Below are 11,580 nucleotides of genomic sequence, written 5' to 3' on the forward strand. Positions count from 1 at the left end.
GAGAAATTAAGTGCAAGAGTGAGAGACAGAGAGACAGAGAATGTGATAGGTGTACTGTAGGAGACCTTTCCACTTGTTGCTTAGATAGCTGTAGCAGGAGTAACATTGACATCTTGTGGTCAGATCACCAGGTCAGCACGGGTTGCAATGGTAACTGTGTAGACCAGACCATAATATAGCTGTATCACTATGCTATTTGACATGTGTACAAAGACCAACATTTAAATTTGAATGGCAATTCTTTTAATTGGAATTACAACTTGTGTCAATCAATGACATGTTTTTGAAATGCAATGGGAAAAGCCTGGTTCCTTACAGTCACAGTGTTAAATGAAAAAATGAATACAATGGCTTCATTGACTTTACCTCAAAGAATACAATCAGTTAGTTGGTCAAGTTGGCTAAGCCATAGGAATGTTGAAGAGTAGCAATCAACCCTTTCACTAGTCCCTGCCCGCCTTCATCCCTGCTCAGGCCTGTGGCTTGAGAGGAAGTTAATAAAATTGCAATTGACTGCTCAACCAATCAACACACAGATTGAGAGGAAATGCGAGCAAAGATGATGATGTGGTGTTTGAAGTCAAGCATAATAAGGCCTCATAGGATTAACAGTGTCAATATAGTCAGTATAGTAAAAACGATGTACCAACACACATTCACGCATGGAGAATAAACAATTGCAATAAAACAAAGCAAAAGCAATCTAGCCTTCTGACTCAACGTGTTATGAATGGTTACAAAACGTGTTGTGCTTCTCTGGTATCCACTAAAGCATAACTGCAAACATGTAGTTTTAGTAGTGAACCACCAGTAAAATATCATTTCTTGATCATACCTTTATAAATGTAAAAGGATTGGCAAAAACCCTTAGAAACTCTATGACAAATCATTTTGGAAATGAATACTATGGAATGCACAACAACTGTATAACTTCAGAGTGTAGGAGTCAGGTAAACAACATTGCCAAGGCATTTCAGCATGGTTACTTCATTAACAAGAGTGTAAGCAGCAAAGTAGTAAAACGGTTTTTAAAATGAACATTTAAGGCTTTTTTTTTCTTTCTTTTGATAACATAAGACGTTGATTAAAGTGCCATAAACATGTTAAAGGTCCCATTTAAATAAATCTTTAGTTTGCTAATATTACTCCTTCTGAAATGATACATCTGGAGGATGTATATAAAAGGGACTGTGTCCCCTAATCTCTCTGTCACTGTCAGGCAGACGATGAAGGGTGCAGCATTATCGAGACACATCTGGGATAGAGTTCATCAAGTTCTTGATGTCCATGGTCCATTCCTTAGTGGTTTCCATTAATAAGTGGTAACAAGAGTATATCATTGTGACCTCACAGCAGAAATCTCTGGAAAAATACAAACAGAAATCCCCCAATCAATGTCTTTCACCAGCACTTCTAATAGACCATCACACTGTTTTCACCTCTCCATCTGTGCACCCAGCTCTCCTCCTCCCAAATTCTCCTCTGACCGTAAATCCTTCTCATCCTGATAGTAAATCTGGTTTCCTCCCTCCACCTCTCTCCTTACATTTACATTACATTTAGTCATTTATCAGACGCTCTTATCCAGAGCGACTTACGAACCGGCAACCTTCTGATTGGTAGCCCAATCAGAAGGTTGCTCAGCCATCTGACCACCTACCTGTAGCACCACGGCTGCCACCACAGCCAGCACGGCCAGCAGAGCCATGCGGCCCATCCAGCCCAGGTCTGGGTTCTTGAGGATGAAGAACCGGGCCCAGCCCAGCTTCTTGTGCGTGTGTGGGGGGTAGCGCATGTCGTTGACCCCCTCCATCTTCAGCTGCTTGATCAGACAGCCCCGCAGGTGACTCAGCTGGTCAAAGCCAAACTTGCCGTGGTAAGAGCCCATACCACTGTTACCTGCATGGGACCCATAGAGAACACATGGGTCAGGGTGTGTGTGTGTCTGTGTGTGTGTGGCTTGGTTTGCGTATGTGACAGAGGCACTCACCCACTCCTCCAAAGGGAAGCGCACTCACTGAAAAGTGCACCAGACAGTCATTGGCCAGCACTCCTCCACTAGAGGTCTCTGCTATCACTTTCTTTATCACCTTTACAGAGACAGAGAGAAAGAAAGCACCACAAGATGTCACTGTCTGACACTGCAGCACGTTTACCGTAGCAGTGCACTAAGTGTGTGTGTGTGTGTGTGTGTGTGTGTGTGTGTGTGTGTGTGTGTGTGTGTGTGTGTGTGTGTGTGTGAAGCACCTTATCATCTGGCGAGAAGATATAGAGGGCGAGGGGTTTTTCTCTCTGGTTGATGAAGCTGATGGCCTCGTCAAGTCCACTGACAGTCACGATAGGAAGCAGAGGACCGAAGATCTCCTCCTGCATGACCTTTGACTCTGCCTGCACATCCCGCAGCACTGTGGGGGCTGAGTGGGGAACACAGACACAAGTCAACATCCAGTACATCGCACAGTTCTGTTAGGTGTGATGAGACAAACCTGTGGGGTGCCAGATTAAGTCCAAATTAGTTCTCATGGTGTTTTTAATCCAAATCACAACCGAGTAATCACTATCTTTCCAAGTAAATAATGTTATCAGTGAAGACCTTTTAATCCATACGACCTCCGTACCTATGTAACAATCAAACTCATCGTTGTCGCCTCCATGTGCAATGGTACTGTCCTCTGCCATCGCCATGATCCTCTTGAAGTGGCGCTGGTTGATGATGCGCCCATAGTCAGGACAGGTCTTGGGGTCTTCTGTGTAGAAGGCCTGTCAAAATAAAACACACAGGGCAGTTCTGATAACTGAGTACTGATGGTACCGTCCCTTTGCCTGTGGCCCTGTGGCTAGGGGGACTGTACCTTGATGGACTTCTTGACCTCCTCCACCACCCGATCCTGGATACTGGGATCACACAGGATGTAGTCTGGGGCTATGCAGGTCTGCCCGCAGTTCGTGTACTTCCCCCAGGTCACACGCCTGAGGCACAGAGAGAGACAGAGGCAAGAGAGGGAGGATGACAAAGATGGGATGACTACGAGCACAAGAAAGGGCTTGATATGTTGCTCTTCTTTCCCTGTATGCCATTTTGGATCAAAACGGCTGCTAAATGAACATTATTATTACATCGCAACAGTGTAGTATCTGCCAACCCTGAAACAAAGAGAAAGAGTCGTGTGCGGTATTTCTGTATTCAGAAAAGCTCGATTCTGTTCTGTCGCATCAAGATGGCTTCATCCAACCACACTATCGACTATCAAATATCACTGACATCCAATGACATCGCTGTCCCTCTCAGCTGATACGAAAAGAAGGAGAGCTGTGCGGCGTGGTGCTCACCGGCACGCCATGCTGATGTCACAGTTCTTGTCGATGTAGCAGGGGCTCTTTCCCCCCAGCTCCAGGGTGACAGGGGTCAGGTGTTTGGCTGCTGCCTCCATGATCAGACGGCCCACCATGCTGTTGCCCGTGTAAAAGATGTGATCGAACCGCTGGCGCAGGAGCTCCTGGGTCTCTGGAACGCCGCCGGTCACCACCGGGTAGAGCTCCTACAACACACATACACGACGCACACAGGAATACACACACCCCAGTTAACCTGCTGCTGTCTGTGCCTGTACACGCACCCCAATCCGACGGCAGGGTCGTAGAGGCGTAACGATAGCGGTGTTGTGATGTCATGTGTAAAGGCATTGGAGAGACGGTCTGACCGGTTCCTATACGTCACCTTGTCAATGTAGATGGGCAGCAGGTCCTCCATGAGCTTGGCGGTGTGGACACACACCTCCGAGGGCTTCACCACAGCAGCATTGCCTGTAAGCAGGCACAAAAGTACCATGAGAATAACCATGATGGAGCCCATCTCTGAGCATGTTCATGTGGAAAAAGTGAAGTAAAAGTTAACTAAGACAGCTGAGAGTGATTGACAGGATAATATTGTCATAATTATGTGAATGTAAATATGAATTATGACTTGATACTTAATAATGATCCAGTTGCTTTGGGATCATATTCTGGGATAAAATCATTGTAGGAATAATATCTGTATAAATTTATTCTGGGATACTAATTTTGGTGGCTCAGTCTGACTGGCAGTGAAGTTTGCTCAGCAGTTCCAGCCTACAGACTGCCGTCTGTAGGCTGGAACCTCTCACCTACTGGACACACAGCCTCCCTCTTGCAGCTGACAACAAGCAGAGAGCCAAAGGATAAAGTCCAGTCCAACGCAAACACACACACCCATTCACATCAAAAGAACCATTTCAGCATTCAAGAAATGAGTTAACAAGTTAACAGCTATGTAATGAAGGCTACATATACATGAAATACATTCCAAATGCATTCACTAACAAAGTCAGCTTAATGGTTTTACTTTGAATGGTTTTATGTCATTGCCAGTGCCTCGCAAATGTAGGCTAAACCATTCAGTGTTAATCCAAAAAGATTGTAGGCACTTTGCTTAAGTGCATGTAATCTAAACTATGTGAACTACAAAAAACGCAGGTAGCTAAATGCTGTGTAGTGAAAGCCTCTGACTGTGATGGTAAACTCTGGTGGGAGTAGGGTTACAGAGACAGAACCACTTGCATCTTAAGGCTCTAAGATAACCGAGTAGTCTGCTAAGGACACTTTCTAATTCATGATGAATAATTCACCAACTGCAGTCTATAGCCATCAGAGGGTTATCTGACTGGAATTATCTGCGGTTCATACACGACCAGCTCGTTTAGTCCTTTTGGTGCAGTCACTGATAGAAATGGCGGTCAGAGTTCGTACACACACACACACACACACACAGAACCTCCTATGACCATGATTTGATAGGAATGAAGTCCAGGGTTCATAGATTTGTCTTTGACAGAGTATTCTGAAGGTTGATGTTGTGCAATACAGAGATTGAAAGACGACCAAGAGAGATAGGAGGATAAATTTGATAAAAGAACAGAGAAGAACGGAGAGTAAAAAAAATCAAATGTATCTCAACTCTGCCTTTTTGCAACTGAGTAAAAAAAAAAATGTTATTCACTGTTCTTTCTCTGGTGGTCTCCTACCAGCAGCGATGGCTCCTATGAGGGGCTGTATGGTGACAGCCCAGGGGTAGTTCCAGGCCCCGATGATTAGCACCACGCCCAGGGGCTCAGGTTGGATGTAGACTGTGTCTGAGATGGTCAGCAGGTTCTTCTCCACAGGGCGCGGGGCAGCCCATTCTGCCAGCTTCTTCACAACCAGAGCAATCTCCCCCTCAAGCCCCAGGGTCTCGTAGATCTGGGTTCCGACATCGCTCTGGAGCATTGAAGGAACACACAAAATATATACATAACATCCAGCACCTGTGGTTTCATCTAAAAGGTGACAAGAGATTTTGATTGTATAATGATTCTCTGTAGGTAGATATTTTCAAGGTAAATGTCTGAATGGTAAAGGCAGTATCGTCTCAGAGAGGAGATGAGGATTATTATAGTATAAACACAAATGACCTGGCTCACTCCAACACACACACTTGTCTCAAACAGATCTGCTATTGGACTCACTTTATTGAGATCTTTCTTAATTGCATCAGCAATGTCTTTTTGTCTCTCCACAAACAACCTCTGGAGATTCTTGAGCTGTCGTATCCGGTTTTCCAGGGGCTTGGACCTGCCTGTCAGAAAGGCTCTCCTTGCGCGCTCCACGGCAACCTGTTCCCGGGACATTCTAAACACAAAAATAAACCTTAACAACAGTTGAAGAGTTGAGGCTTCCTCACTGTTAAGGGCCTATTGTACGTTTGATGATGGTAACTACAGCTCAGTCTCTCTTTGATATTGATATTGTTCAGCCTAAATTATGCAACATAGCATGGCTTTAGGCAGTTCTTAGCAACTTATTCTGTTAATATAATGTTGCATACACTTACATAACCCATTGTTGACAACCCCCTGCTGGACCCTCATTAAAATAACATCCTTTTACGTAACTTTTGTTGCATTATTACAGTAACATTTGTTGTAGTTTATTGTTTTCGACATGTTGGCAAATATTGCCTACATTGTAGGCTTAGCCTGCGACATGTAACTGCACCTAAATACTCCTGTTTTGCGACTAACTTTTAGTTGCCTTAGCTTCATCTTTGTTTATTTTGTTTTGCATTAGAAAGAAACCGGTGATTAGGTTAAGAGATAGCCAACGTGACCTTTCATTTCATTTTCGCTAACCTGACATTCTATCCGTTTTGTTTCCTGCTTCAATATAATTTAGCATTTAGTTATATCACTACTACAACTCAGTAATACTGTAAAACAATAATATCTTACCTGAAAGGCTGTTGTTCCGAGTCACACCGGGGTATTGTCGATGTTTTGCAGAAAGTAGAAAGCGGAACACACTGCAGCTAACAGGATCTGTGACGGACTGAGCATAATAACGATCTCCCGTTACAACCCTGGAAAGGGCGTGGCCTCACTGTCAATAGGAGGTCCTGGTTGGAGAAATGCAGTCTTTACGAGTTTGTTACAGTAATGTAAGACATGTTGTATATAAATGGACGCCTAAACATCAGACCGAAGTTATAATAGCCAGATTCTCAATCCAAATCAGATAAGATGATGAGAGCCTGACTAAAATAGTTACTGAAATTATTGCAACAAATGGGTCTAGTTAATGTAAAAGCCCTCTGTGACATTGCTTGTAAAAGGGCTATACAAATTAATTTGATATGATTTGATCTAATTCTGCATTGAATAAATAACATACAGTTACTCAATAATAGACAAATACATTGTGTAGTATAAGAGGAAAGGGCAAGTCATTACATTATTATGTCTCTGATACAGACACAGACCAACACAGACAGACAGATATGCCAGACATGACCATTCCACACCTCTGGTGTGTAAACTATTACTCTATTACTGTGAAATCAGTTTTTTTTTAATTATGTTTCTTGGTGTTATGAATAGTCTTCAGTGTTGTACAGCCTTCCCAAAAAAATAGAGTTGATAAAGGGACATGATGTTACCAATATTGCCACAGATGTTTCAAGCAGTATGTCGTAACATGGTAATTTAATTAGACCAAACTGGATAACTGGTAGTCTTAGTGAATCTTTTGTAAATTTCTACTAGTGCTGTGTTGTCTAATTCATGTCACTCTCCTTCATTTCTATTTCAGGCAGATCTTCAGTATGCAGGTCTCTATCCATCTGTGTCATCTGAAGACAAGAAGGACTCACACTTAGGCTCAGAGGCCTTCTGAAGCCTGGACTGTTAGCTAGCAGTGTGCCCTTCCACATCGCTCACATCGCAGGCCTAGAAACCTCTATGGGTGACAGGAAATGTGTATAGCTCCAACATCAAATGCTGGCTTGTGTTTGTGTATTGAGATGGGGGGGGGGGGGGGGGGGGTGCTGAAGGAGTGAAGGGTCATTCACACAAGGGTGTCAAGCTTGACTCCTGGGAGCGGTAGACAAACAGGATGAACACACACGCAAACACACGCACACACACTAACAAGTAACAAATAACAAACATGCTTTGTGATGTCAACTGTGTATTGGGGAGTGCATGTATATTACATTAAAATTCAATTTGTTAGGCAAAAACTAATGCAGTAAACCAAAAACCATGAACACTGCATCCACTCTTATGATTACCACATTTTCTTTTGGCCAACAGTTCAGACAATAACAGTAGATTAAATCTAATTTCCTCACCTAACACATACCAAGGCTAAATGTTTTCAAGAGAGTACATGGCATCACTGATGTGGTAAATCTGGAATGACTTCTCACCCCAATCATCCATCACTCCATGTCCACATCTTACTAACAGTCTCCTGGCAGTTATACCAACATCCGGGATCCTCTCTGTAAATCAAGTTTTATGTTAAACTGACATCTAACTCAGTCACCTAAGCATTGTAAACACTTCTCCACTGTGTTTCCATGTTGCTGTTGTTGTTGCCATCATAAATATGATGTTTGTTGGCAAAAGAAATGTTTTCTTTCTCTGAAATGGGATTTATATTGTTTGCATTATTGGTGTTTAACATTGTCGGAAAAAGTAAAAGCCCCGAAGTAAAGCACAACCCATTCCTGTTCAGCCATGTTGGCAGACTAGCCAGCGATTAGCTAGACTTAACTAGCTAGACTAGATAGTGATATAACACTTACTGAGGTGATAGTGTCTGTCAACAGTCGAATGTCCACATTGGCACGTTTACTACTGCCATCTACTGGTCAGATAAACAATCTGCAATGATCAATTGATAACACTGTGCCACGCCATTTATGACTTCCTCAAATTAAAATGAGATAGGTCTATATGATCAGGGACGCCGCTAAGAATGTTGGGCCCCGTGACTAGATTGTAGAGAAGAATACATATTATTCTTTATTTAATTCCATTCTTATACGCTTTACTTTAAAGTAACTGACACACTGTTTTAAACAGATACAAATTGAAGATTGACCTGTAGGGACATGACAGCACATGAGCGGTTTCGAGTATTCTGCAAATGTTTTCGGTTTCGATGTACCCACTCTGAAGGGTCATTATATTGGTTGATGGCCAGTTATGACCTACGACCCCATTGCTCATCGGATTAAAACACAATGACCAGCAATTAGTTGCCAATTTGGCGCCTATTGCTAGGCATATGATCTTCCATAGATCATACCAGGATTAATCATGCTGACGTAATGTATGAAGGCATGATGGCCATCATTTCTAAAGATGCGGACACCCCTCATTTCAGTTTTTGCATAGCTTAAGTAATGTTTTTCATGGCAGTTATCACATGCAGATCCGTAGCCTATGGTTGATTGATCTAATTACTGATCTCATATTTTAACCACTTTAATCCTAAGTGGTCAAAATAGTTATGTCATTTAGTTATCTCACAGTAGGATGCAGAGGATCATATTAAATTACAAAATAACAGACCAGGAGTAAATTGAACACATTTCGTTTCGTAAAACGAATCGGATACTTGATTGTGAATCGGGGGCTTCTGTCTAGCACCGGGCAGACTTGTGTCCTTATTTTAGTCTGCTTCATCCTGTTATGTGTCAACTGTTTTGAAAAGAAGCCGACCAGGAAGTGAAGGTAGCAGCCTGATCTGTCACCTCCACGCATTACTTGTGACTGCACCTCACACTTACAGTACACCCCTCAATATACACGTTATCCCTGAAGTTAAACCTCCAAGGTTTTTCTCCCAGCGGGTGGTGAACTGGGTCTGGAAGGAAAGGATGTGGTGCAGACAGACTTGCTTCTCTCTACCAGCCCAACCAGCCCATCTCTCTCGCTCTCTGATGTATCACGAGGACGTCATTAGGCTACCTGGCAGTGTGAGAACGATGCTGGCAGTCTGGCCTAAACGGGGCCATTACCACCTTGTTTGGGATCAAAGGGCGTCTTCACCTGGTCAGCAGTTAACGACTTTGTTGCACTTGAAAGGCACGCGTTGGCGGCTCATAACCACAACTATTGGGTGAAAGGGGAGGGACGAGGTAGACCCCTAACTCAGACTACAAAACCTGCCAGTCAGTGTCTGCCTGGATACCGAAGTGTTAGCTTGGGGGGCCTTGATAAGCGTAATTTGTTGTGAACGCCGTTTTACAGAAGATACAACTGAGATATGGCATTTGGGTTGGATTGTGCGAGATTCGCCGGAGAAATGAACGCGCTGTTCCCGGGACAAGGCTGGTCAACAACTTCGTTTATGGATGCCAACAACAACAACGATTACACACATGAATCCGGCATTGGTAAGGCATTTATTTAATAGAATTGCAGTAATTGTGAAAAGTCTAGGTATTTGTTTATGCATTACCAGTCCATATTTTACTATGCTATGCTATGCAAATAGGCCTAGTGAACACATTTTTAGGCCGTTTTGTTTGTGATATTGAGCATGTGGATTGACCGTTCTATAACCTTTGTCTTTCCACAGTACGCCAGGATGCTCTCCGAGGGGTTATTGCAGACTCCCGGCGTCGCAGGAAGCGCACGACATTCAGTAAAGGGCAACTGAGTGAACTGGAGAGGGCCTTCTCCCTAACGCGGTACCCCGACGTCAAAATGAAAGAGTCGCTCGCTGCGCTCACTGGGCTCCCCGAGTCCAAGATTCAGGTTTGTTGGATAAACAATTTGCCACTAGCCTTCAGTACACTGTTTATATAGACGGTTCTTAAAATGCATTTAAAAAACAGCACTGAATTGATTTTGTAAAAAGAAAATAACCTCTAACCTAAGCATAACCACTTTTCCCTTTCCGTAGGTATGGTTCCAGAACCGCCGTGCACGTTATTTCAAGAGCAAGAAGCCGACAGAAGCAGCAAAACCATCGACAGACTATTCTGCTCCACAGATCTCTTACACACCAAACATGTTCACCAACATGCCCCTTTCCTACCCCTCTCCTACCAGCTACCCCACACAACCACCCCGTTACCCCTTACCACCTCCCCGTTACCCCCTACCACCTTCCCGTCAACCTTCACTACCTCCTCGCTACCCTTCACCACCACCCAGATACCCCGAACCAAGTCTACCCCAGTCCTCCAAGCTTTCTTCTGTCAGCATGCCAGGAGCCCAGTCAATGGACCTATGCGGATTTACCTATCCAGCCACTGAAGACGAATGTGGTCTCCCCGTGAACTACAATCAGCGGCCAGATTCAGTGTATTGTAATTCATCGACTACATGCAGTACATGGGACATTCTAGAAGGTATTATTGCTTGTGATACTTCAAAAGATGCTCGGGAACAGTGCGGAAGCAGCTCGGACCCAGCAGAGCAGATTGTGCCAGAATGCCCGACAACGCAGTCGGGCATTCGGGTGGGATCTCCCGAAGACCTTGACTTTTTTCAAGACGTCCATGACAACCTAAACTTCTCAGACTTTGAAGTTGCCACGGACTTGATTGATTACCTTCTTGGTTAAACGTTTTTTTCACAACGGAAAAATTATAATTTGCAGAGAATACTTTATTATCTTATATGTAAAATGCCAGGGCCAATGGTTCATAGATTTATTTAGTTAATGTTATTTATCGGATGTGCCATTTATATTGAATAAAGTTTTTGAAAAACAGCGATGTTGTGTTTGATTGTTTTTCGACATTTGTTTAAATCGTAGCCTACATAATATACATAACTATAATTTGGAATAGTGATTGATAATGAATGTTTTATTCATAAGCATCAATGTCGTCCTTCGCGTCATATGGCGCCGTGGCTTAGATGGTTAAAGCGCCTGTCTAGTAAACAGGAGATCCTGAGTTCGAATCTCAGCGGTGCCTTTTATGGATTCCGTTTTTTAAGGATTCCGGTTTAAGATTCGAGATTTTCCAGGTTTAGATAATTCAGAACCTGGACAGAACGATTTAATTCACGAACTCATATTTCATGACACACAGCTGGAAAAGAGAACAAATATTTAATTTTGGCCAAACAATTCTTCTGACATTCTGCAATTTGATCTGCAATGTTGAGAAGGGGTGGCAGAATTTCAGTCAGAAGGAATTTAAATACTGTTCTATGAGTCTATGATGTCACAGAGGAGTTCAAATGCCAGAAGCAGAAAGCAGTAAAAAGAGAGGTACTG

At 43.2% G+C, this 11,580-nt stretch overlaps 1 protein-coding gene across 1 annotated transcript; it reads right to left on the minus strand.

Moving 5' to 3' along the window:
• Positions 1-220: 220 nt before the first annotated feature.
• Positions 221-6,403, minus strand: LOC136963443 (aldehyde dehydrogenase family 3 member A2-like). Its single transcript, XM_067257582.1, has 11 exons — positions 6,285-6,403; positions 5,523-5,685; positions 5,043-5,274; positions 3,719-3,804; positions 3,331-3,539; positions 2,853-2,970; positions 2,619-2,760; positions 2,248-2,414; positions 1,991-2,090; positions 1,661-1,899; positions 221-1,362 (listed from the first exon to the last, which is right to left on the minus strand). The coding sequence occupies exons 2-11, from the start codon at positions 5,682-5,684 to the stop codon at positions 1,348-1,350; spliced, it is 1,470 nt and encodes a 489-aa protein (XP_067113683.1). The 5' UTR covers position 5,685; positions 6,285-6,403; the 3' UTR covers positions 221-1,347.
• Between the last annotated feature and the right edge of the window lie 5,177 nt (positions 6,404-11,580).

The sequence above is a fragment of the Osmerus mordax genome, chromosome 19 (assembly GCF_038355195.1).
Source record: "Osmerus mordax isolate fOsmMor3 chromosome 19, fOsmMor3.pri, whole genome shotgun sequence".
Classification (NCBI taxonomy): Eukaryota; Metazoa; Chordata; class Actinopteri; order Osmeriformes; family Osmeridae; genus Osmerus; species Osmerus mordax.

Bases quoted from the DNA above. Each gene is read 5' to 3' on its own strand.
- LOC136963443 (XM_067257582.1), bottom strand. From the start codon at position 5,684: ATGTCCCGGGAACAGGTTGCCGTGGAGCGCGCAAGGAGAGCCTTTCTG. The intron at 3,540-3,718 runs GTGACGTATAGG...TGTGTGTTGTAG, and splicing joins TGCCCATCTACATTGACAAG to GAGCTCTACCCGGTGGTGAC. The intron at 2,091-2,247 runs GTGCTTCACACA...GTCTCTGTAAAG, and splicing joins TCTTCTCGCCAGATGATAAG to GTGATAAAGAAAGTGATAGC.